The 25948-nt window shown below is 40.5% G+C and overlaps 2 protein-coding genes across 2 annotated transcripts; both read left to right on the top strand.

Annotated features, from left to right (window-relative positions):
- Window positions 1-784: 784 nt before the first annotated feature.
- LOC145447228 (uncharacterized) lies at window positions 785-9480 on the top strand. Its single transcript, XM_080325647.1, has 4 exons — window positions 785-1020; window positions 2815-2929; window positions 4803-4955; window positions 9266-9480. The coding sequence occupies exons 1-4, from the start codon at window positions 847-849 to the stop codon at window positions 9451-9453; spliced, it is 630 nt and encodes a 209-aa protein (XP_080181773.1). The 5' UTR covers window positions 785-846; the 3' UTR covers window positions 9454-9480.
- A 9110-nt stretch (window positions 9481-18590) lies between these two features.
- On the top strand, window positions 18591-25525 carry LOC145446686 (uncharacterized). The gene is made up of 3 exons (XM_080325038.1): window positions 18591-19239; window positions 23667-23896; window positions 24791-25525. Exons 1-3 carry the CDS (start codon window positions 18988-18990, stop codon window positions 25080-25082), a joined length of 774 nt encoding a protein of 257 aa, XP_080181164.1. The 5' UTR covers window positions 18591-18987; the 3' UTR covers window positions 25083-25525.
- The last annotated feature ends 423 nt before the right edge of the window (window positions 25526-25948 follow it).

Here is a 25948-nt window from a genome sequence, read left to right as displayed (position 1 = left end):
AATACGTGAGTATGACGTCATAAATAGTGGAAACGCGCCTAACGTATATTTAGGTGGTACGCGAGCACTGCATAAAACCTCAAAGTGATACGTGGGTGGAAAAAGGTTGGGAACCACTGCTTTAATGAGTAGAATAGCGTATATAATGAGATCACATTAGCACAATATACATGAAATGCATGCGACCTATATCGTATTTAGATGTCTGCGATCAGATCCGATAATATCAACGCAAACTAGTAGGCTATTCTATTTATCATCTGCAGTCTGCGGAGCCTCCAATATATTTAGCGCGCGTTGATGCGTTGATGTATCGATGCGAATGGAATAGCAGGGAGAATTTTAAAGCATTTATACGCGTAAGTGCGTATACGTAATTCTTGTGGAGTCTTGAAAGCCATTCTTCAAACTCAATGAAGCGTTGTCTGTTGTATTGAGAAATTGTTGTGTTAAAACAGGTGAGTGCGTTACTACTAGAGAGAGATTGGAATTATGGTTATATAGGGCAATTCCAACGAACATGCACTATCATACTGAGATATAATAACGCATTATAAAGTGTACGAGGTTAAAAACCGATTGGTCTGGGTTGTGGATAGAGCCATCAGTGAGTGAGGGAATCCAGACCATACGGCGACGCCCAGCAGTTAAACAGGCGTGAGCTGAGCAATGAGCGTGAATTGAAGGTTGATATTCGATATTTATAGTCTTGTCACTGTCGAATAGACTATAATGGTCCCAAGCAAGTCCGTAACTAACTGTGGGAAGCATGATCCTTAGTTTACGAAACGGAAAATTTCATATTCTTATGGTCGAATTTTCAGATTCAATCGTATCACATAGATCATGCCTACGGATTTCTCGAATAGGTTCAACTCCACGGCACCTGTGAGGTGGTCGTTATTGGTTGCAGTATTTTTGTCCTCTGTGCCGGGATTTGTCGCGTTTTGCCTACTAATTACGTCGGTTGTGCTGGACCGTTGGATTAGAAAAGTGATTGCAGCTCAGAACTCAGTTCAGGTAAGTACAATGACCTGCGGGCTGCGTGTCAATCAGTCATGTAAATGGTTATTAAGACTTTTCATCCATTCGAAACACCACAAGACTGCGATACAATGAAAAGATAGGAAGGTGTCGAAACGACTTAGGGTAGTCTTTGAAATCAGACACTTACCCGGGCCAAGGCGATGTAAAGAGAAGGCATGCAGGAGGCATTGTCACTTCTAAACTTGCCGTAGACAGACTTGGACAACTAGAAAATTCTCAGCTTTTCTGAATTAGATTAGAATTAGAATTAGAGCTCCACAGTTTTTTTCAAACTAGACTAGAATTAGAATTAGAGCTGCACAGTTTTTCCAAATTAGATTAGAATTAAAATTAGAGCTACACAGCTTTTTTCAAATTAGATTAGAATTAGAATTAGAGCTACTAAGGTTTTTCCAGATTAGATTAGAATTAGAATTAGAGCCACTTAGTTTGCAAAAACTTGGAAATTGAATTAAATTGTATATGGGAAATGAATACAGCAAAATGCAGTTCACATCAAATCACAGTGCGTGGTGCAAAAGGCCGTGACGCGATAAGCGCCACATATTTTTGTTTAATAAACAACAGCAACAACAGTGCATTCCCATAAACTTGAGAATGGTTAACTTCTGTACACCAAGCTTGGCTCGATTTTTACTATACTTTAATAAAATATTACTTCTTTTATGGTAACCGTGGGCATCGCCCATGTTAGTCAGAATGGCGATGTACTAACGTAAAGTTTTAGTAACTAGAATGTTGTTCGCAGACTACAAGCTACTCTAGCAGGCTATAATTGTCATAATATCTACTATGACTGCACGGTGTAAGGCGATGGCGGCTTGGCACTGGATTTCCCTGCGCAAGAGGGATATTCTTTTCAACTCACTGCAATAGTGCAATATGCCTCGGACAAAGAGGCATTTTCAGGAAAACAATAATTAGATTAGAACTAGAATTAGAGAATACGGACATTTCACAAATTAGATTAGAATTAGAATTAGAGCATAAGAACATTTCACAAATTAGATTAGAATTAGAATTAGAGCATCGAAGCATTTCACAAATTAGATTAGAATTAGATTACTGGCATTTCGCTCTAATTTAGTGAAATTAGACAACTATAATTATCTAGTTGTCCAAGTCTGGCCGTAGACGCACATCTGGTTATCCGGCTGTGTGTAATGTGCACTTTGTTGTGAGTGATGAAACTTTGATGAGAGCACGAGGCCAGAAAAGTGACTGATGTAGGCTACATATTGTACATCGATAAATGAGATTTCAGAAGTTGTATGAATTTCACAATCGCCGATGAGATATCGTAATGGTAGAGCGTCCTACTTCCTGGTCGGTCGGTAGGTCTCAAGATCACTCCACGGGTTAGACCAAAGACTTGATCGTAAAACTGGTCTTCACGATTTCCCCGCTAGGCCCTCAGAACACCGGAGTAACGTGGAGAGGTAAAATGAAGGTACATACTCATAACTTACCAAAGAGTTCCTTCGCTTCTCTGTCGTCAGAGCACCTCGATGGGGCACACGAAAGTATACTGAATTCATCATATGGCTAATGGATATGCAGTATGCACTCGCAAATAATATCCTCATATCTTGAAGAACCACAAGATAGGTTGGAAATAAAATTCTACCGTTAGCGAAAAAAAATCTTTTCATTTAGAATTGAGTGCAATCTTCATCATGACATTTTCATCCACTCTGTTCTCGTTCGTACAAGCTCCGTCATCCACAATTAACCAAAATAACTCTTGCGATTTGTTTACATGCGTAGTTTCAATCATTCGGCCTTTTCTTCGTATGCAAAACAACAATTGCCAACTTCGGCGAAAACGCGCTAGAGACGACGAGCTGCCAAACCAGGGAGGAAGAAGCGGCAGCTGCGGTAGGTAAGTACACATCACATGCACACATACACATACACACACGCAGCGCATACGCATCGTAGCTTCGTACGGCTTCGTTTTAGCAGGCCTGGGCATTTCACAACCCGCGGGGCGATTCTGACAGGCCGGCGGAAAGTGACTGGGAATTTATAACATAAATCCGACTTTTGAATGTTTTTGCGTTGACTATTACTACCATAGGTTTTTATAAACTGAACCAAAATGTATGTAATTTACATCCTGTTTATTTGTTATGGCATGCTATGATTGGATTTACGCATACGACGTACACGTACAGGCTACGTAATCGCGATAAAGTCACTCTCACCACGAACTACAGTTGAAAGTTTTCATGTTTACCATTGTTTTTGAATAATTACAGCGAATAGATAAGATTTTCTGTAAGTTAACCCTCACTTTCTCATTATTAGGGCAAGTTTTTGACAACTTCCGCAAGCTTCCCAAATTTGCTTTGAGAGTCGAATCTTAGCAGGATTTTTCCACAGAAATATGACAAATTAGCAGGATTTTTGCGGACTCCATTTTTCAAATTGCCAGCCGAAGCCTAATGGATTAGGATTCCGAAATTTGTGAATCCGCTCATCCCTGTAAACGACTGACTGAAAATGTACAATGAGATAATATAATCAGCATGTTCGAGAATGTCGAAACGACCAACTATATCAGACCTGGGCAAAGTGCGGCCCGCGAAAGATTGCTTGGAATTCAAAATATAAAACTTGCCTTTTGAATGACTAAAACCATATAATGTATCAACTGAGCAGGGAATTAGTTCACTTTGAAGCCTGATCCTTAGTGTACCACGATTACGCTGCATATACGTAGTTACGTACCTCGAATGCGTAATTCAGATTCAAAATAAAGGCCACGTGGCAAAGAATGAGCAGCAATTAAAGTTACAAGAAATCACTCTTTCCATATAGTTGAGTTCAAATCTTCTTTGTTGCCATTGCATTATAAGGTATGTGTTTCAAATTGTTATTGTTTCCAAATCCGTAATACGTAAAACAAGTCAATCAGTGCGCGTGATTACTATATGACTCATCATATCTATCACCCATGAGGAATGAACGGGCATGTCAAAATATGAAAGCCTAAAACTGAAATTCAAAGGTTTAGAGCACTAAATATTTGTATATACTGGAGTCAGGGGTAAGCCCAAGTTTAATGAAAATGTTTTTTGCGATCCGCACCATTTATTAACAATGTAATTTAGAAATAAAATTAAAACACGCTGGAGAATATAGCTAAAAAATTTCACCCGGCCCGCCAACGTACTTTTTACTTCTTATTTGGCCCTCGGAGGAAAATAATTGCCCACCCCTGAACTATATGGTCTCTCAACCCAATATTCCCTGCGCCTAATTAATGCCCGGTGTCAGAGTGTTTGTTCTTGAGCTTTCGGCTGACTGTCTTCAGACGCTATTTTGTGCTCTTTTCATCCGTCCTTCACCAGGTTTGTCAACACCACGCGTTCCCCATATTTAATCGGTTTCGTACGCGGAAGCACAAGCCCCTTTCATATGAGCAATTGAGCATTCCGTACTTTCGAAATTCTGATATATATGAGATAATTATCGCGGCGTGACGGTGCCGTTGTGTCGTCTCCCTGTTCGATGACGAACTTCGTGAACTCATCACCAATGTCACACGAGACAGCAATGTCCTTTCTGAAAATTGCGGATATCCCTGTATTTGTTATAGCCTACCACCAACCCGGCCTCGAATCATCTATAATGCTAACTAGTTGGTGCAGACGGACGGACAGTCGCACTGGGATATTCGATAAATATTTCGACAGTAAAGTCAAGGGAATTTATGGAACCGACTATGATATCTTGCTTGCACTTCTCAGCCATCGATCCTTTGGAACAAGCCGCCCGCTCTTTATTGATCATCGCTATAATCATTTTGGTTCCCGGCATAGTGGCTGGGATTTTTTTCGGTCTGCGTCGGAACGTGAGAAAGTATAGCGCCTTGATCACCGGCGTTATTTACCTTGTAGCAGGTAAGATATTGTATCTCGCACCATCCCTTAGAGGCGCGCTGAATGTTACGCGCATGTGCCAGATGGTTCTACTATAAGCATGATGATAGTCGAAACTCGTGAGCATGCCTGATGTGCAGTGCATCTGTCTCTAAGCTAAAGCAGATGTAGACTAATTGCGACATGGTGTATCATCGCGTTATCAGAGGTGGTCACTGGTCAGTAACGAAGTACTTCACTTTGTCGCAGTATGTATGTATGTGGGGGGTTATGGTGCTTAGCAACTATGGCCTTTTGCACCAAACCTAAATATTGTTAGTCTATATTCTCTATTAAACTACTAAATTAAAGCTGTCTCTCGGTTAAAAACACATATTCAATGAATGGTACAATGGCAGTCGCAGTATACTTACGTACCTTGCACTTGTAGTCGTATGTTGATTTTTACGACTACTGTACATCCATTTTTACTTGAAAATTTCTCGGCAATACTACTTACGTTTCACACGATGGCTTTTGTAAAGTAAGAAGTAATTTCCATTATGTTTCCATGACTCCTTACACGTGAAATTTTCATAGCAACTGGGAGAAATAGCCCCTGTATCGCGGTAACTGAACAGTTGTGAACACTTTTCGACAATTGCACATATTGACAGCGTCATGCACCCTTTTAACTTTGAAATGACCAAAACTAGTTTTTGGAACTGCATACTTGAGCGCATTTCCGACCTTTATTTTCTACTTGCAATTGAAAAGTTTCCACATGACTTGGAAATCGCCGCTTCTACTTGTAATTGAGTACCAACGCCAGTTACTTTGACCACCACGCGTTATTGCCATCGCTCAATCTCACCTCATAAATCGATACAGAGGGTCAATTACCATTGTATCAGAGACTTGTAGATGTTGGCCAACCAATTTCAAATAAAGCTTCATCTGTCTGACACGGCGTTGCGCCCGTTGCGCCTGCGTCTGCGTGATCTGACGAAGCACAGGGATGTACGTCGGATATAACTGCAAGCGTTTACGGGGTATGCAATGCTTGTGATGTGACATTGTAACAGTGTTGGGATCAAGTCACTACCTTCGAGTCACGAGTCATTTCGAGTCAATGCACATTTTGACTCGAGTCAAGTCAAGTCAATCGATTTTCGAAGGTGACTCGAGTCAAGTCAAGTCACTCGATTTTTGGAGGTGACTCGAGTCAAGTCGAGTCAAGTCAAGTCAAGTCACGAGTCAAGTCACAATTCAAGTCAAGTTGCCTTTTGAAAGTATGAGGCATGCTTACGTCATTGCGTTTTGCTAGCTGTCTGAAATATAGACTGAGTGGTCATTGATTCTGAACCGATGAACGAAAATAGAGTGAAATATACGCAAGAACGCGCTGTATCGCTCACATATACGTAGAAATGCTAATCTACATAAGTGATTACATAGCATCAGTTTATAGTTACCAGCTAAAATAGAGAATAGAGAAACGAATTGATAAGATGCAATACATTACCCATTTACAAATTGATGTGATACAATTCGAGTCTGCGCTAATGGATGATGACTATATAAACAATATTCGAATTCAATTTCACAAAGACAAGCGGTTTGGTTGAGGTATGAACAGAGAACAGAGATATAAATTTTGATGTTAAATTACATTTCTATACTAGTTTACGACAGCGTAGGCTGTAAGCATCGATCACTTCGTTTGCGGTCATTTTATTTGTGAGAAAACCATGGAGGCGCAGTAAAACGCAAGGTCATTGAATTATTGGTCGCTATCTCGGTTTACACCAGCGTTTCGCGAACATTCCGACCATAAGCAAGAAACAGCGATTTTTATCGACAGCGATTGCTTGATGACTTGAAATTGACTCGAAAAATTTTGCTCCTAGTCACGAGTCAATCCGCATTTCTGAAGCGTCGAGTCAAGTCAAGTCAAATCATTTTTGCAAAGTGACTCGAGTCAAGTCAAGTCATACGAAAAAGGTGACTCGAGTCAAGTCATGACTCGAATCATCCCAACACTGCATTGTAATCATAATACTATGCACACTTATGGTCCTCTGGTTGGCAGTAAATACTGGTTGGCGGTAGATAATGTTTCTAGAATCCGTACATAATCGCGCCCGACCACGATGATACGGTAATTGCCGGCATCTCGACCAAAGTTATATTCGCTAGGTGATTCCAGGGATTAAACGCGCATTTGAAACTTTGGTCAACACAAGATCGCAAGATGGCGTCCGCGACACTTCCAGCTGAGCAATCATATTTTCCGACCTAACAGCTGAACGGACGGTAGGCCGAGAGAGCAGAGGTCGACCACTTATATTGCTCTGTGAACCAGTTTCGATTTTTTGCGCGTACCAGTCTTCAAAAGCACAACCGTTAACATTGAAAACTTATTGCATCTCTCCATTGCCCACATCCCGGTAAGGCATTGCCTACCACAAGTATTCCAATTATAGAGAGTGACTTGATTTTATAATTTTTTTCCAGTGGTTTTGACCACAATTTTCCTGAACATTGAGGTAAATTGCAAAATTATTAGGGATGGTGTGAACGTGAGGTTCACGTTCGTGTTCTGTGTGTGAACCTCGGAAATTTAGAGGTTCGCGTTCACAACAGAACCTTGGTAGGTTCTGCACTGTGAACCTTTTGGTAAATTGTAATTTTCACTCCATTATAAGATCTTTGGCTCAAATTTATTGCATTTCGACTGCGGGTCACTCCATGCATGGTGCAGGCAGCATAAAAAATCAACACTAAACGAGCATGCACCATGCACCTCGACAACCTTAAAAGTTTTACTTGCTTTGTTGAAAAAATTTTCTCGGAATATCCAGCTTTCCGTTTGTGAATATTTAGTGACTCTCTGCTGTGAGCCTGACCCGCAATCGATATACGTAGTCAGCGAATGATGCTTAGTCAACCAATCCATGACATTGATATCGTCTTCTGATGTAAAAAAATCGAACGGTCGTACTGGGTCAATCTTGACTTCATATCTTTACTGTATCATTAAAACCAAATCCGTGCGATTAAGGTACGTGCTACTGCTGCATAACTTGTTTGTGGTATCGGTAGCGAGTATAGATTATAGAAACCCGTTGTACCCTCTGCTCAATATCAATGTAGCAATACTCAGACTCCGAACACATTGTCCGGTCTGGCTAAGACCGTTAAGGCGTAAGCTTATATTCCTTGGTAAGCCCTCGTCAAAATTGTTGGCAAAGCAACGGAATGTACTGATTTTATGCAATTATTATATCCTTTGATTACCGCGGTTGATACATTTACCGACGTTTAAAACGCCGATACTTCAGCATTGTGGCATTATGTGGGCCGACTCTTCGCTAGGTATCGTGTACATTAATATTGGGTTGGGTTACCATACGTCCTCTTTTAAGAGGATTTGTCCTATTTTTTGACTTTTTTGACAGTGTCCTCGGAGGACGCCCTTTTGTCCTCTTTTTTGAGATTTTGTCCTCTTTTTTGAAAATTTAGGTGAGATTTAGAGCAAATTGCGAGTGATATGCCGTAAATTAGCACATAAGTGACGCTCCGGCGGGTATTTCGGAGTGAAAAACGGTGATTTTAGCTCTGAGCGAAAAGTTGACCTTTTTTTTTAGTCATCCACCTAGCAATGTGGAGAGAAAAACGGTATTTTGAGCTCTGGGCGGAAAGATGACCTTTTTCTTTTTTTTTTTTTTAGTCAACCGATCACAAAGTGGGAAAATTCACCGGTTTTTGAGAATTCTCCTCCGGTTTTGCATGTCTCAAATTTCTGAAAAAGTGTCCTCTTTTTAGATTTCCAAAATATGGTAAGCCTATTATAGGGCATATTAGGCTATCACTTCATTGAAAGAAAGGGTTGGAAGTAGCAATATGACGTCACGTGACGTCACGAGGTTCACGTTCGTGTTCACACAGAACCTTTCAAAAAGGTTCGCGTTCACACGAACCTGAACCTTTCAGAGGTTCACACCATCCCTAAAAATTATACAAACGTTTTGCGTGCGAGGGACGGACTCCTCGCGAACCGGCACCGGTCCGGGGATCACATGTTGTCAACAACTGGTATAGTACAGAGAACACTTGTTTATGCACAATGCACAATTGCACATACATTGTATTGAGGCAGGCTGGATTCGTGTAGTGCACATGATCGCAGATCTAACCACTCGAGTATAGACAAACTTGACACATTGCGAATGACAATGACGGCATACTTTGTTTTGTCTGCCTGCCTGAGTTCTGTAATTGGTTCGGACATACTGCTTGGCAAGGATTTTACACCAACCTTGAGACCCATTCATGTTTTCATATTTCAGCACTATGTGGTTTGAGCGGGATGGCGTCGTACTCGGTGTTTTTGACGAATCAAGTATCAGGGATCGATCCGAATTCCGACCAGTACAACCGAGTCGAGTCCGGATTAGCTTTCACGCTTGGCTGGTTCGGAACCGGTCTGGCTTTTCTGGCATCTTTCACCGCTTTCACGTCGCATTTTATAAACTAATATATTTGTATCACTGCTGACTCATCGAATGCAACATTGTGCTCAATTGCTATCAGTTGCTCCTGAGTAGATTATGATATCACCTTCGCGCTGATAGGCTAGACTTTGGCGAAATACGTAGAGGATATCTACGCAAGCACCTCCGAAGCAGAATCAACGATTTTTCACACCGCCCAAGCAATAAGCAATTAGATTGCGATTGTAGTGTAGGTACTTAAATCTTGCACTGCAGGCCAGGTCTTGGAGATGGCCGCTTTTCGGTATTAGTATGTCATTAGGCCTACATAACGGAAATTTGGAATTCAGTAAGTTAAATCTTAGTGGATTCGCAACTTATTCTGCTTCTCATGTGAGGTTGCGAAGGTTTGTTACCTACGATGATTGCTTCCTATGCAGCCACGTAATAGTGCCATTAATATTTTCATCAGCATACCTTAAACATGTTTTGAAATCTCGAATTCAGTGTACCACGTGAACCCTACAAACTATATTTTGATTAAACTGAACTTATCGTTGCATCGTCAATGCAGTGATGCTTTTTGAAGTGTGTACTTCAGTCACAGTACCTATTTCGGGAGCGTTTTTGGATGCATTATATCGTGGTCGTGGTTTTAACGCCGCTCAGTTGACCAGGAACGATGACGTATAATTTTGTTACCAGATGCAAATTTGAACAGCTTCTTTGAGGTACAGAACTTCAATATACAATTGAATAGTATATTCATATTGAAATGAACCCGAATATTTTCGGCTGACACTCGTCAGGGGTAATCGTCAGCAACTAGTAGATGCAAATTTTCGATGAGTTGCCTCCCGGCTGGCTTGTTCTACCAATACGAAGCAGTCGTATAGACCAGGGCTCTTCAACCGGGTGTATCGTGTACCCTAGGGTGTACCAAAGTTTTTATAGGGCGTACCACGTAGATGGGGTGTACACTGTACAGGGTGTACCAGATCCGCATTAAAATGGACCGATGACTAGCCACCACAGTAAATAAGCAAGTTTATTCTTCTGAACATGTATTGACCGACTGTGCAACCTCGTACAATGTTCATATCCGCCATACGTAGCTTGTAAGTTACATTTCTTTTGTGATATCATAAGCAAACGTTTCTCACCATCATTTAAAGCAGTGTTTCTTAACCTTGTCACTAGCGCCCCCAAGGGACGGAATCGCCCAGGGGGCGATATGGGGACGCTGGGCTCAGGGGGCTCGGTATGTGGTGCGCTGAAGAAAAATGACGTCACAGAGAGTACAGTAGCGGCAAATGATTATATAGTTGAACAACAGTTCAGTTCGGTTCATTAGCAATTTTTTTCAGTTCAATGCACCACAAAAATGCGATACAATGAAAAAATAGGAAGGTGTCGAAACGACTTGGAGTAGTCTTTGGAATCAGACACCCACCTTGGCCTTAGCGACGTGAAGAGGAGGCATGCACACTGAATGAAAAGTAACAGAAGATGGTATAATAAAATGCAAGCGACAATAAATTTGATGGCATGTCACGAAAGGTAAGATCGATTGGTCAGGTCGTGCTGGTCAGGTAATCTTGAGGGCGGACTAGTATTTATTTAGAAGACATTTCTTGTATTTTTCTTGAATGTAGACAATATGCTCGTCGACTGTCGGATAACCGCGGCGGGATACTGTTCCACACGCCTGGTCCGGCATATTTGATGAAGCGATTATCTTTTCGGTCGATCATGTGATATTTGGACGTTTTATATATCCCTGAGTTATCATTGCAAATTAACATTCGCAAAATCGGTCAAATCTCGAAATTTTTCGTCGCGCTGTGCGCGAATATATTCGCTGACAGTGTTTGCGTCATGTTTCCATGAATGCAGTCGCTTCTTATATATCATTTGGAATTAATTGCGTGTACTTTTAGATTGCCAATTACCCATTAATATACTCCTGTCACGCTAGCTCGGGTTTTTATTTTCCACAAAATGTTTCGAACTAGATATTTAATGCTGCAACGCACATCGTGTCGAAATCGAAGAAAGAGGTACTTCCACTTTTTAGAGTGAGAGCCTTTTGTACAAGATGCTTCGAAGGTTTTTAATCAAAATGATTAACTGATTATATATTTGTATTTGAGAGCTACAAAATTAAATCCTAATAATATATTTCATCGTATCATATAGAATGATACTGTTTAGTGATGTGACCCGCCACCTTACATGAACGTTATATAATATGACCGACCAGACTTCGAACTCTAACCCCTTGTTTTACTACCGTCCTTGAAATAGGACGCGCCAGACCTAGGCAATTTTCAAAAATGGGCGCTGCAGGAAACAAGGTTAAGAACGAATGATTTCAACGTTGGTAATGGACTAATTGGCTCCTTTTGGAGTAGAGCAGGATGGAGTTGACATATGTTCCGCTTGCGATATCTGTCTATAATTATTCTCGAGTAAACCATACACCACTAGAGCTCAGAAATATTGAATTGGTACTTTCTGCGATGTGCTTATAAATAGCGCAGTGTACATCATTGCAGGGGCATAGACAGGGTGTCTCAGTGGGTCGCGTTTGTGAACCACTGTGCTAGAAGATGTTCCGGTAACGTCGAGCCCTAATTAGTATATGGCATTTCAAATAAGTTGCAGCCTTGTTTATCCTTATTTCAACAGGCCAGGGGTGACCGATCAGCAGACGTACGGTGGCATGCAGTTAGGGGTGCATAAAAAACAAAAAATGATCAAAAACAAACATGTTTAAAACAAGGCCCTAATTTAAAACATGTTTTTTATTGTTTGTTTTAAGCCATGGCGTCACAAATATTCAATTGTGACGTCATACTGGCTGGACATTGACAATTGAAAATATAGCGGAAATATAGCTCCTTTGACGAAATATCTGTACCATAACTGTTGAACCGACTATCTTGACGGCTCCAACCATCCCATATCGATATACGTCGGCTAAACCGGGTGGTAATTGTCCGTAGGCTCATACAACATATCTGTCGGAAAGCATTTACACAATTATGGCATAATTTTACAACTTAAAAAAAAAACATTTTTTAAGACCTTCGTTTAAAACGTTATAAACAGTGTATATCTAACAATTGTGCTGGATTAAACTATGAGTCAGGGAAATATTTCAACTATCGAATATCGGGCGTCACGCCGCAGATTAAAATCATCCCGCAGTTTTCCATGTGAAGGGTGAAAACATCTTGTCTATGTGAGCAGTGAGCACGGGGCGAACAAAAACGTCGCCTTCACGAAGGGGGGGGGGAGTAGTATAGAAAAAATGAGTGATTCGACTCCGATTGAAGCATTAAGCACCAAGTCGTGTATTCGTGTTCCTCTCTACACTTCGTCGCGGCGTGAATGACTTGAAAAGTTCAAATATACATTTTTATTTATTCAATGAAACTAATGCAAGTTACTTCACACAAAAACGATTTCGTATCATTACAAGTGATACCTTGCGGTGAGGATTCGAGCACTCGAATTATTGCGTCATGTTCTCGGCGATAATGTCATCAACACGGGGTCATTACACTACTTTCTTAAAGCTACGACCGACCATTATGTAATTTGAGACAACCATAACTAGCATGTCACATCTTATCCACTCTCACACCCACATTCACTCTCCTCGCGTGTCACGAATCGCAAAGAAGGTTGGCCTTCCCTGGATATATTTAACTCGTAAATATCAATTACTTGACCGCGAGTTCTCATGAGAATACTTGAAGACGGTTGTTGATATTTAACAGACGACGTCATCTGTACAAACACGGCTGTATATTTGATGAGGAGTAACCAGTTTCATAAATATTTTACCCGATTTCTCCAGAACTCTTATGAGATTACGCTTTAGTGGAGATTCTCAATAGCGACAAGATTTAATATTGGCTACATGCTACGACTATGGAGTTCCATAAATTTCCAAATTGTATCACACCATGACGCTATTACTAGTACCCGACCCCACTTATTCACATGTACAATATCATATCCATGCTATAATAAAGCATTCTCGTCAACAGACGATGGTAGCAACGACGCTAAATAAATGTAGGTAAAGGTTACGCTCGTGATCACGACCATTCTCCACCATCATGTGACGATGACGTGAATATATTTTCTGGTCAATCTTAATCGCAATCGTGCATCGACATGTTACACACGATCTCACTCTGTAGTCTTGCTATATTTCATTATTTATCTTGTTGATTTATCGTTAGCAACATCATTAATTTAGAAATCATTAATTTAGAAATCTGCTTTCGTGGATAGGTTTGATGATCGATCACTCCCGAATCAGGTTATATAGGTACGTCTATAATGCTTGACTATATGTGGACTTGATGCTGATTCGATTTTAGTGGGTAATATATAAAATTCAACGTAAGTATCACCACCTCGTTCGCTCCTGTATGTCATGACTGTCATGTACAGGCACCCATCACACGACTAGAACAGTTCCATGATGATATCATCAGATATCGAGATGAGAGTGATTTTATCCACTACGAATGTAGATTCATTAAATACTTTCTTCCCATCGTGGGGCGCTCGAAATCTGACTTGCACAAGCCCGCGAATAATCGTGGTAACGAAATTGTATGGTATTGTCACAAGCGCAAAGGGTCATTATGGCCGAGAAAAAAGTTATTGATGAAGTTTAACTGACATTATATTGTCTTGTGGCCGCGAAATGTAATATTTTGGAAATTCCCAGGTCCTCATTTTTGCTATTACGTTATCATATGTGTACTGTACTCGAATACTTGACTCGGAATCGAATCCCCAGCCTACTCGATTTTGACCAGCCCTGCTCAGAATATTTTGACAACTTAGGTATAGTGCTATATAAGCTACTATATTAAATCATGGGCAAACACATTAGAGAAGTACAATATACATAGGCTACATATAGCCTAGACCAGGGGTCACCAACCCGGTGCCCGCGGGGACTAGATGAGTAGCCCGCGAGCCCATTCTAAAAATAGGTGGAATAGCAGCATTTACCAATGTTCGTCAGATTATTACCAGTGAGCTTTTAAATATATAGATTGATTGATTCAGCTATTCTTGTTCCAAACACACTAACATGTAACTTACATATATAAACACTTTAAAATATCTTCAATTACAATTAGCCATTACATATTACATCTTTTGGCACAGCTTGTTTCTGTTACACTCAACGCAGTTTGATATATCATGTTTCTAGCATTCTGTAATCGTTGCTGCTGTCCGGTATAATGAAATCTTGTAATTTCTGGATGCTGAACAGTTGGAGATTGAAATTTGTAACACTACAAAATGACCCCCATCTCAGTCTGCAGCAAACGTTTGGTGCATTGTTGATACGAAAAAGTACAGTGGTCTATGCGCAGCAGCTATGAAGAATGCAAGCGTCTATGGTTCAACTTATCGTTGTGAATCAGTCTTTTCGGGCATGAACTTCATCAAAAACAAACACAAAACACGCTTAATTAATGCACATCTGGAACACTCACTCAGAATTGCAGTGTCAAGTTAAATACCAGAGTGCAGCGCACTAGTTGATATTATACAATGCCAGGCTTCCCACTGACTGCTATAGAAACAGATAACATGATGCCAAGGCCTGCCCAGTGCTATGAATATCAAAGCGGAAATTAAGTGTGGTGCGGGTAAACGGTGGGAGTAAATAGTAGCCCGCCGCTTCAACCATTACCCAAAAGTAGCCCTCGGTTGCAAAAAGGTTGGTGACCCCTGGCCTAGACGCTGTGCAGAAAGATCGTCAGCAGTTTTGCCGGGCATATCAGGTTTTCGAGTGATATACGCATCTTTAATTGTTTATTTTATGCTATTTCGTAGTAGTATGCAGATATAGATTTTTATCGGCTATCCAGCTCAAAATAACATTAACACATCACAATAATAACAAAAGAAACGTTACGGCGTAGGTCAGGGCATAGCCGATATGACTCAGGTTGGTATCAACTATGTTATATGATCCTCGTCGGGGATATATTATATACAATAAATTATTATAACATTTAGGTTCATAAGAAAACGCTAACATAGGTGCGAGATGGGGTCATTAAAGCGGTGTTGTTGGATATTTGTTATGGATTGTTAATGGATTCCAAATCACAGGACATGCGTTAATCGATTGACTTCTTAGCGAGGTAGCTGGTTGGAGGACTTATACCCGTGGATGAAATCTTACAATATATTGCGGCGAGTGTGTAGTACACTTTTGGTGCGGACAGCGAAATCGCCAAATACACTAGGCCAGCAGTCATTGGAAAATGTTCATGCGTGAATTAGAATGCTTCGAATACCAAAACATCATCAAATTGAAGGATTTTCAGTTCGCGATATAAGGGGGATAGTATATGGCTCGGTTTTCGAACGATATGAGATGCAGAAATTGCCCCATAGAATTATGGTCATACTGCTGAGTAAAAAGAGCGAAGTAAATCGTCCGAGGGACAGACTATTTTGGCACCGCGGGTAGAGCTCACCCCTTGTAGTTACGTAAAATGCACTGGGTCAGCTGTTACTCTGATGACAACGATGCGGTTGTTCACAGAGATAAGGAGAAACGATTGTTGGGTTCAATCGATGCTTCCATAGCGGAGACCGCGTGAACGCAATCGTTAATTCCCTTTGTGATTTCAATATTCACGAATATATATTAATTCCTGATAAATCAAAACTTCAGAAATAGCGGCAGTATGCGACATGGTGTGTCGACCCAGGCGGTATATCAGCAGTTCCATCACACAGGTTGTAGACGTAGTAAATACAGAAGTATAGACGAACAACTAACGCTGGCAAGTTTTTCTTCTATTTGGTCTGCGTGCGGGGCGGGGGTGCGTCAGCGCAGTTGGTGATTAACATTGAAGATTAAATATGAGCATCAACGGGTTGAATGTATAATGTTACACCGATACATATTATCTATTTGATTTAAAGATGCTTATACGAGATGATATTATTTGCATATCCTCATTCTTCAATAAGAAATTATTCATAAAAGTCAGCGTGGATTACTCAATAATGTTATTGACATAATGACTACATTTGTCTTTTGTTACCGGATGCAACAGTCAACTTCCTTAAGGGCGTTTTAGAGTGCACCGAAATGTAGGTGACTGCGGATATACTGTTAGAATGCAATTACGGTTAAAACCGTCAATTTAAATGAATGTAACTGGGAATTTCGAGCATGTGTGCACATTGCACAACAACGCTATTTGTTGATACTATGATCAGTAGGAACGGTTCGAATTTACCTAAAAATAAATTATTGCAATACTAACTCGTGATTGTAACTATTGAAGTCTATAAATAAGCTTTAATCGATCATGAGAGTATGAAGCCATAGGCCTTTTCATTTATCATGTGAGTGCAAACCGTATAGTCAGTGATATTGCTGTTCTATTTTGAGCCACACGCCAGAGCGTGGTTTCTTGAAGTTATGCTTCAATTGTAATATAATTCTTGAAGTAACTATATTCGCACTAGTATACTGCTATACATATGAGCCTTTTCCAATCGAGAACTGTACACGTACAGTAATAATGTACGTATATAGTAGCTTATAATAGACAAGAATGGATGATTGGGTGTAGCCAATCGAAGCAAACGTGAACTTGTTCGCTTACTAAATATCTGTCATCGTTAAGTTATATTGCACAGATGTGTGTGTGTGCGTGTGTGTGTGTGTGTGTGTGTGTGTGTGTGTGTGTATATATATGTGTGTGTATGTATGTGTGTATGTGTGAGTATATATGTATGTATGTATGTATGTATGTATGTATGTATGTATGTATGTATGTATGTATGTGTGTGTGTGTGTGTGTGTGTGTGTGTGTGTGTGTGTGTGTGTGTGTGTGTGTGTGTGTGTGTGTGTGTGTGTGTGTGTGTGTGTGTGTGTGTGTGTGTGTGTGTGCCTGTGTGTTTGAGTCGACAATTTACTGTTTTTGGTGAATTTGGATTTACTGAACTCTGCTTCGTACTTCTTGACTATGCCATGACGAATCGAAGAGAAGCGCCTACTAGCATCGAAATTTCCCACAGCTGATTATTCTGCGCTTAAATTGCCAATAACTGATACATAATAGTACGTAAAACGTAGATATATATCCTGGAAACCATTCAACTCTTTCTTTGAGTGTGTCAATATTGTATCACGATGTAGGAGTGCCGTAGTGCTGCGTACTGGGTTTACACAAGTATTTTGTAACTCCGAATTATTCGGAAGAATGTGACTACCAACGTCTTGTAACAAGCACTATTTTCTTGCCAGTTACATGAAAAGCACATAATTTAGCATACCAAGTCGTTCATCCTGTCAATACATCACAATTTGTGGTACTCAAATATCCGACACGACTAATTTCGCCAATAATAATAAATAATCGACCTACTGCTCCGAATCGAATAACACAGTTATACCCTATTTTGCCCACCTATACTACTGAAATGTTAGGAAAGCCATTTCAGTACAATGAGCACAATTATTCAACTTCATTGTCACCAGATACTGATTACGTCCTAATTTTATATACAAGGTCATCTTTCTATGTGGAGTATTATATGACCTGTGTATATAGCGTGCCATAAGTCCACGAGAAATTCCCAGTTATGTAATCATTGATAAACTATTGAGAAAGTATTGAGGTTAAAGGCTATTCTCATTGTTAGTTTAGCAGTAAGAAGCTGTAGCTCAAGGATGTTATGATATTCGCTTCGAATACAATTGAACAGTGTCAGGCTACGAGATCAATTTATACAATACAATGACAAGTCATCCACGAACCTCAGATAATTATTGCAAGGACGGAAAACGCATTTTCTGAATCATAATCGAGTGTTAATTTCTTTGATATCCCGCATACTGCAGATGCAAACCTGGCGTTTCAAGCGAGTGGAAAAGCTAACATAACAGATATTAGTTGTTGCGTCATATCTGACATATGTTTGGAAAACGCCAGGGCGAGAGAAATCGGGAAGGAAAAAAGAACGAGCGTCCGTGGATATTAAGTGTCCCCTGCAGTGCACACGGTTGTACAAATTGGGACCGCCTTATCACATGACTCAGCGCGTACAAAAATGCACTCGTATAAAAGGCTTAGCAGATTCGTTTGCCATCCACTCAATCTCGTTATGCGATATCTTAAATGTCGGTTAGGAAAACAGCGGACACTTGAGGAAATTTCGCGTGGCGTCATCAAACTGCGAGACGTTGTCTACCATATTGAACGATGTTACAAAAGGGGGCATGTTGAAAGAAACTCCATATTTATTTAGAAAACATGAGCGGAATGATGTGACAAAGTAAACAGATCTCATAGGTCATCGTCGCCGCCACTAGTCCATAAGTTCTTTCTCCCGTTAACATACAGATGGAACAATGCACAGGAGAGCTTACACTTTGCAAGGATATAATTTCACGAGGCTTAGGCGCATGATTAGATCAAATGTGTGTAGCCGGAATTAACCCGAAAGTATTGTGCATTTCACCCAGAAACTTCACTTAATTGTAATCTCTAATCATAATGAAAGTAATATGCGCTGGATTGCCGAAGACGGGGACAAAATCACTCGTCACAGCTCTGAGACAGTTAGGTTACACCGTCTACGATAGTCCCGAGTCGAGTTTGTTTCACAAAGAAGAATGGAAGACCATCCTGGACGGAAAGGGATCCCCGGAAATTTTCAGGCAGATGTACGACAAAGTAGACGCCGTCGCGGACACTCCGGCATGTGCGATGTGGGATCATATTTTCGAGGCATTTCCAGACGCAAAGGTAGGGAGATTGAAGTAAAATCGGTCACAAATCGAAGTCAACGACTCTATATTTCATGATAGCAGTGGCTAGTTATGACTACTGCAGTTGATAAATGTTAGATTCATTAGTTTATACAACATCGTGAATTGTATCACGCTTAAATATTACCAGTACCGAATATCCCTATTTTAAGTCATAAATGTGATTAAAAAGACATTAGGCAAAGGATTGATGATATTTATTTCATGTACAGTACGCACGCTCTGTTTTGAAACATCAGTTACAACGCCACCTCGAATCCCAAAATTGCAGAGAATGCTTCGATATATTTTTATTGATAAATATCTGCGAATACTTTTTAGCGGTTATGCCCCGGGGGTAAACCTTGCGCACGATGATCTGTACAAAGTTCACGAATTGCATTATGTACGATCTGTAATTTGCGTTGGCCAAGAGCGGTTTATGTGTAAAAATGTCATTGCTTATCATGTGATTTTTGAATCATTTAAGTCGTGTAGTATCAGTATGTGTAGCATATGTGCGACGTATAGTAGGCTAAAGCAACGCGCCCCGGTTACGTAAAATGATATCCGTAGATATTTTAGACTGATTTTACTGTAACGAAATTTTATAGAATCATAATAAGAGCTGGGCATTTTCATACTCTCAACCGTGAGAAAATCATCGCAAATACACGAAGGACTTGAAAGTGCAATGTCACCAGCATGACTCGACACATTATGATTTCATAAGTTCGTAGTAAATATTTTGCCGATGAATACTCTGCACGCATGCAGTGTAGTCTATCTAGGAAATATATGGGATTTCATTGCATTGCATGGCGAGACGGATTGAATATTTCCGTCCCAAATTCGATGTTTACTTTTAATTCAAACGTGAGCCCGAGCTTACTGAATTTGCCCTGCGGCTCGGGTTACTACGGTCGATTACCGCGAGTAACCTTCTGATTCCACTTGGTATGCCTGTTAACTCTACCTCACAAGTCACAAGTACTATACGTCATATGTACCTGTTACTACGTTGAGAGCGTATCCCTCGCGTCGCTACGGTACAGGGTGTAGCACTGAGCAGCAGTCATCTCTGATTGATTGATTGAATAAATACTGACATCGTGTCAACGAGGAAGGAACTAAAATGCCATAATGGTGTGATTGCGCAACTATAGTCGGAAAATAACCGAACCGTGTTCTCCAATGCTAGAAAGGGTACGTTTGGAAATTTGACCTACTCATGCATTCCTGCAGCTATAATTATACGAGGAAACACCGAAGTAGGCCATAGGTTCCAAAATAAAGAATGCTATATCAAATATAGAGCTTCCTATATTGATGAATAGTAAACAATCCAGAACAAATATAGGCCTTTCATCAATACAAGCATACTGCTTTTAGTAGAGCCGCTGCACACATCGTTAAATGTTGCGACTAGGGCTGATATTGTGAGGAGCGAAATAGCACGGCCATTTCTGTGATATATCAAATATAAGGAATATGCGAATTTTATTGCAACCGCCGCAAACAGAATTTTACATTTTTTTAGAAAGTTAAATCGCTATGGAATGAGGGCAAGGGAAACGATATGCGTGTACTTAAAACATAGTTATATAATTGCATAAATAAATTGAGGATGCAAGTATCATATTGTTGGTGTAGCATATATTCCGCTGGCCATCTCATATCCTCGAGTATGTCTATCCATTTTATCCATTTTGTCCACCTTCGAGACAAATTCAAATATTCGCTACTGACTAAATGCTGATCTGCGTTTGAGATTAGGGGTCCAATTTTTTAACATATGAATTTTGCCCATATATACCTCGAACGTGTCGACAGGGTTGTAATGACCGGAGTCATGACTCGACTCGAGTCCGACTGGAGTCACGATTTTCTGGTGACACGACTTGACTGGGGTGATTTTCTCAAAATATGGAAATGACTCATCTCGACTCGAGTCAATCTGTGTATTGACTCGACTTGGACTTGAATCATTTTGCACGACTCGAACCAAGTCATATGACTTGTGACTCAGACGGCCAAGACCGACATTTCATGGTAATTTTGAAGAATTGTACAATAACCCCACTATTTGGATTTCGTCTATTGGTACTGGTACCTGAAAATGCGACCAGAAACTGCTAAAAAGGAGCGAAATTAGTATCTTATAAATGCGAACCATTCGATATCACCAGACAGAGTTATAAATAGTTGGTTTAACAAGACTTTAACAGGGAACTGAACAGTCAACACAATGACTTGAACTGGACTCGAGTCATAATACCATGACTCGGACTCGGCCCTCTGATCGCTGACTTGAACTCGAACGTGACTCAGTGGTGAATTAAAAATGGCGAGTCAAAACTACAAAAGTGAGATTGACTTGTGACTCGGAGCCTTGTGACTTGGTTACAACCCTACCGAAACACGCCTCCTCGGTATCGTTTTCATTGCTCATATATCCATTTGTATGCTCTTTTTTTCTGTTATCCCTCAGTGAATGTGCAACATTTCAACACGGTTTGATAACTATATTTGTATGTAAATTTGAGTTTTTTCATTGATAGTCGTCTCCATATTTAAAAATGCGTAGATTATAATTAATTAATGGATGAATATGGCCATTAGGACAGTAACCGACAGAAAGTACCAGATATATATTTTTATATTTCATCCAATTGTTTCTATCCGTGGTCAGAGATCCCCAATTGGAACATAAAGCGAATAAAAACGATTATAGGCAACACTGTGCTATCGGGGTTTGAAGAGCAAGGCCTCGGGACGTCGCCTATCGTAACGAACATTTATGGAGGGTTCCGAACTTCCGACAGCCCATTACAGTTAACAGCTGTTACGACTCTGAGCATTGGCAATATACATGTCTTCAGCATCGCGAATAGCTTGTATCGCTAGCTATATTGATACTGCTAGAAGTTGAATTAGATGTCACTCAATCACAAACTATGACCGGTCTGAAACCTTTCTGTCGCGGTATCCGTATTGCTCCGTTTTCGGTCAGGCTACATAATGACATCAGGCATCAGTTAGGTCAGGGGCGGGCAACTTCTCGAGTCGGCGGGCCGGATATAGGAAAATTAAGTACTTGGCGGGCCGGATTGCTGAATCGATACAATATTCGCCCATTTATTCACATTCCACATATACAAGGAATAAATCGCATTTAATGAATACATTTTAACGACAGTAATGTCACTTCAAAGCCATTTCTCGCCGATAATGACGAAGACAATGTGGATTTGAGAATAGCATTGTCATACAGGCGCCGCCATGTCTGCTTCTATCTGATCAATCAACACACGGTGCAATCCTCAATTACGATTTCAAGGAGTTCGATAACCCCGGTACCCCTAATTTACCAACACATATATTCGTTAGGGTTGAGTAGGTGACGAGATAGCATCGTTGTTCAACTGTGTGGCCTGAGAAATCGCGATAATGAATTCATGTGGTCCGCGACCTCTACGAAATTTGAAAAGTGGCCCGCGACCCGTTTCGAGTTGGCGACCCCTGGTATAAGCAGTGTTTTCGTCTTACAAAATCCTAGAAGTGTGCCGTGCTACAAGTCGGCGGTTACTGAATGAAAAATAAGAAATATCAGCCTGGTGTAATTGACCATTGTAGTCGACAAACACCATGATTACCACAAACGACATTAGGGTTGAGTACATCGCAAATGCCGATAATGCAAGTCTTCTCGCTTCGACGAAATTACGCGTAAGCTCCACTCTAGCACGCTGCGCATATACGTATATAACAACATGCACTATGCAGTCACTAAAATTTGACGTTGTAAGCAAGTAGTGGGAAATCTCGGCAGACTAGGGCCGCGGGCCACATTATCATGTAAAACGGAAAAGTGTCCGCGGGCCGGACAAAATCCCGTCGCGGGCCGGATCCGGCCCGCGGGCCGTATGTTGCCCACCCCTGAGTTAGGTCAATACTCCACGCTCAAACGTAGTCAATAGTCGTGTATCAATACTTCACCTCGATTTTCAGACGACGATTCCTTCAGTATTATATTAAGCTTAGACGTCGCTAGAGATGCGATCCCGCTATTTGTCATTACAGAGTATATATACTAGGTTATCATTTTACAATCAATTCGTAGATTTTGATTCAAATGTGGATGTATGCCTTCAAAAGACAGACGTCAAAAGTAAAAAATGTTCTCATCAAAATTTCATGTTTTTGCAGATCTTGGTTGCTTTCACAGCTTATTTAGCGTCCACTTGCAACGTAATAATTTAATATATCACACGAGCTTTCGGAGCTAGCACCCGACGAAGGAGCGGAGCTCCAAAAGCTCGTGTGAAATATTACGTTGCAAGAGCTAAATAAGGTGTGAAAGCAACCAAAATCTTAATATATTAATATCGTCTGCTATCGGTTCAAAGAATTCTGTTTTTACAGGTGATACTCACAGTGAGAGACAACGAAGATGCCTGGTACGACAGTTTTAGACGGCACTTCAAGCGATACGGCGAAGTCTACCCGCTGTCGAAAAATTCAGAAAGATTGGAATTGGTCACCAGATTCGCGTCTTCGAGCCTGAACCGCCATTGGAAAACCATCAACAATGGCTTTATCGCATGCTTCGGATTTCAAGTGTGCTCGGACAACACAAACGAAATGCTTGCCAGGTGAGAGAAAATATGCTGCGCTGAGGTGGATGGAAGTATCGGCGCGAAGGTTACTCCTGCAATAGCCGACCAGTTATAATTCAGAAATCTCGCTTATTTAAAAGAACGCCAAGTCACCATGGCTGTGAAAGAGAAATTGAATATCAATGTCAAGCATATAACTATGGGAAAAGGGGTTTAGTCCATGCGTCCCAAACCTGTATTTGTCACAATCACAACCAGCGGTTCTAATATTTTGTTCCACTAGCACAGACACACAATGTAAGATGCAATATACAAGACTATACAACCCGACCGATTATTATCGGTTCCCCAGTAATATCGAGTCGATATCACATTTTCAAAGAAATCTCGGTAACAACCGTTTGAGGTGAAAGCATGTCGCTAAATTTCTTCACATCACAACATGGTAGTAGAGAGTCTGAGAACTATAATAATAAAAATTTATGGCGCCCATTCCACACGGTTAACACTCACGGCCGAAACAGTACTTCGTCAGCCCCCCCCCCATCGTTGGTCTTGGGCCCCCACTAAGGTCATAAACTAAACTTTTGAAGGACTTCGCCCTCATATTCCCCTGTACGACGGGCCTTTTTACCACCAACAGAAAAGCACGCTTTACTGTTACTATGGGTGATACATGATTGCCCCTTGACATATCAATATAGAAGGTGTCAACATACGTCGTTCACTTTGGGCCTACGTTTGATCCCAGCCGATATTTTAGAGGAGTATCGTGCTGTTCCGCACATATATGGCTGGTGACGAAATGCCGTTGACTAATTTGTGTGACGTCGACGATAACCGTATGTGCCTCATTTTCTGGGGGCGCTACTGGGTAGTCCAATAGACAAGAAGGTTGATAATCATTGCAATAATGTATTTGCATTGCAGAACCGCTTACCGCCGCCACAATACTTACGTGAAAGCAAGATGCCCAAACAAGCAGCTGCTGGTATTCAATGTTAAAAGCGGATGGGACCCCTTATGTGAATTTCTTGAAGAAGATCGATCGAGGTTAGGCGAGTTTCCACACATCAACAAGAACGGCGAAATCAACGCCGACAACTTGGGATTCGAGACTCTTGCAACCTTGCGCAAAACCATGCTAACTCAACTTATTGCCGGACTATCGATGAAGTTCTTTATAGTAATTTTGATAGCGGGAGCATTTTTTCTAATATGATTTTTAGTTCCTGTGGATCACATAAAACCAAATAGTTTCATGCGGGGCCTATATATGATATCGTATATTGTTTCAAGTAATAAGTTTTTATCATAGAATCGATGAAGAGGAGTTCCACTAATTAATTTCATATGCACGCTGGACTGGTAACACCACTTATTTACAATATGCGTAATAGCTGAAGCATGCTGTGTGTTTTAGGTCTCTTGTTTGAATCTTTATAGTGCAAATGTCTTTTAAAACTATGTATTGGTTTCGGCTTTTTTCGCATGTTCTGTAGTTGGAATATAATTGCTCAATCAGCATTCATAATTTGGGAAAGACGAATTGCTTTGATTTGTATTAAATTTCAACTATCACTATAGCAATTTCTATAATTTTGTACTGTTAAATATTTTGAATTAAATTATATTTATTATATTAAAAGCAAAAGAATATCTGAACTTTGGAACTCTGGAGGTACAGGTCGACTAAAAGAGGTCTTAAATAACTTGATCCCAAATACATAATTTAACCTCTGATCTGCTGATGTCCTGTTCCGCTATACGAACTCAGCTGAGCGTTATGAAATTAATATCTTAGTTAGGAGGCCATCGACATATACAGAGCAGATTCATGACAAATACTTTAGCACAGTTCCTAAAACGGGGAGTGTTCATTTGAGAAAGAACGACTTGCCGATTGTTTTCATTTTTGTGGTAGCGAGGAAGTAATAGTAAGCTCAGATGTATACACGTTTTTAGAACTATTATGACGAAATACGACCATGCTGTCACAAGTCATTAACGTTCGTAACGTTAGCTGACATATTTTTCGAATTGTTGAACGATATTGGCCAATAGTCATTACTATTTTAATAGAATGAA

Source organism: Botryllus schlosseri, chromosome 9 (assembly GCF_051294905.1).
Source record: "Botryllus schlosseri isolate E-star chromosome 9, Bs_hap1, whole genome shotgun sequence".
Taxonomy (NCBI): Eukaryota; Metazoa; Chordata; class Ascidiacea; order Stolidobranchia; family Styelidae; genus Botryllus; species Botryllus schlosseri.
This window is presented reverse-complemented; position numbering and strand designations above follow the sequence as displayed.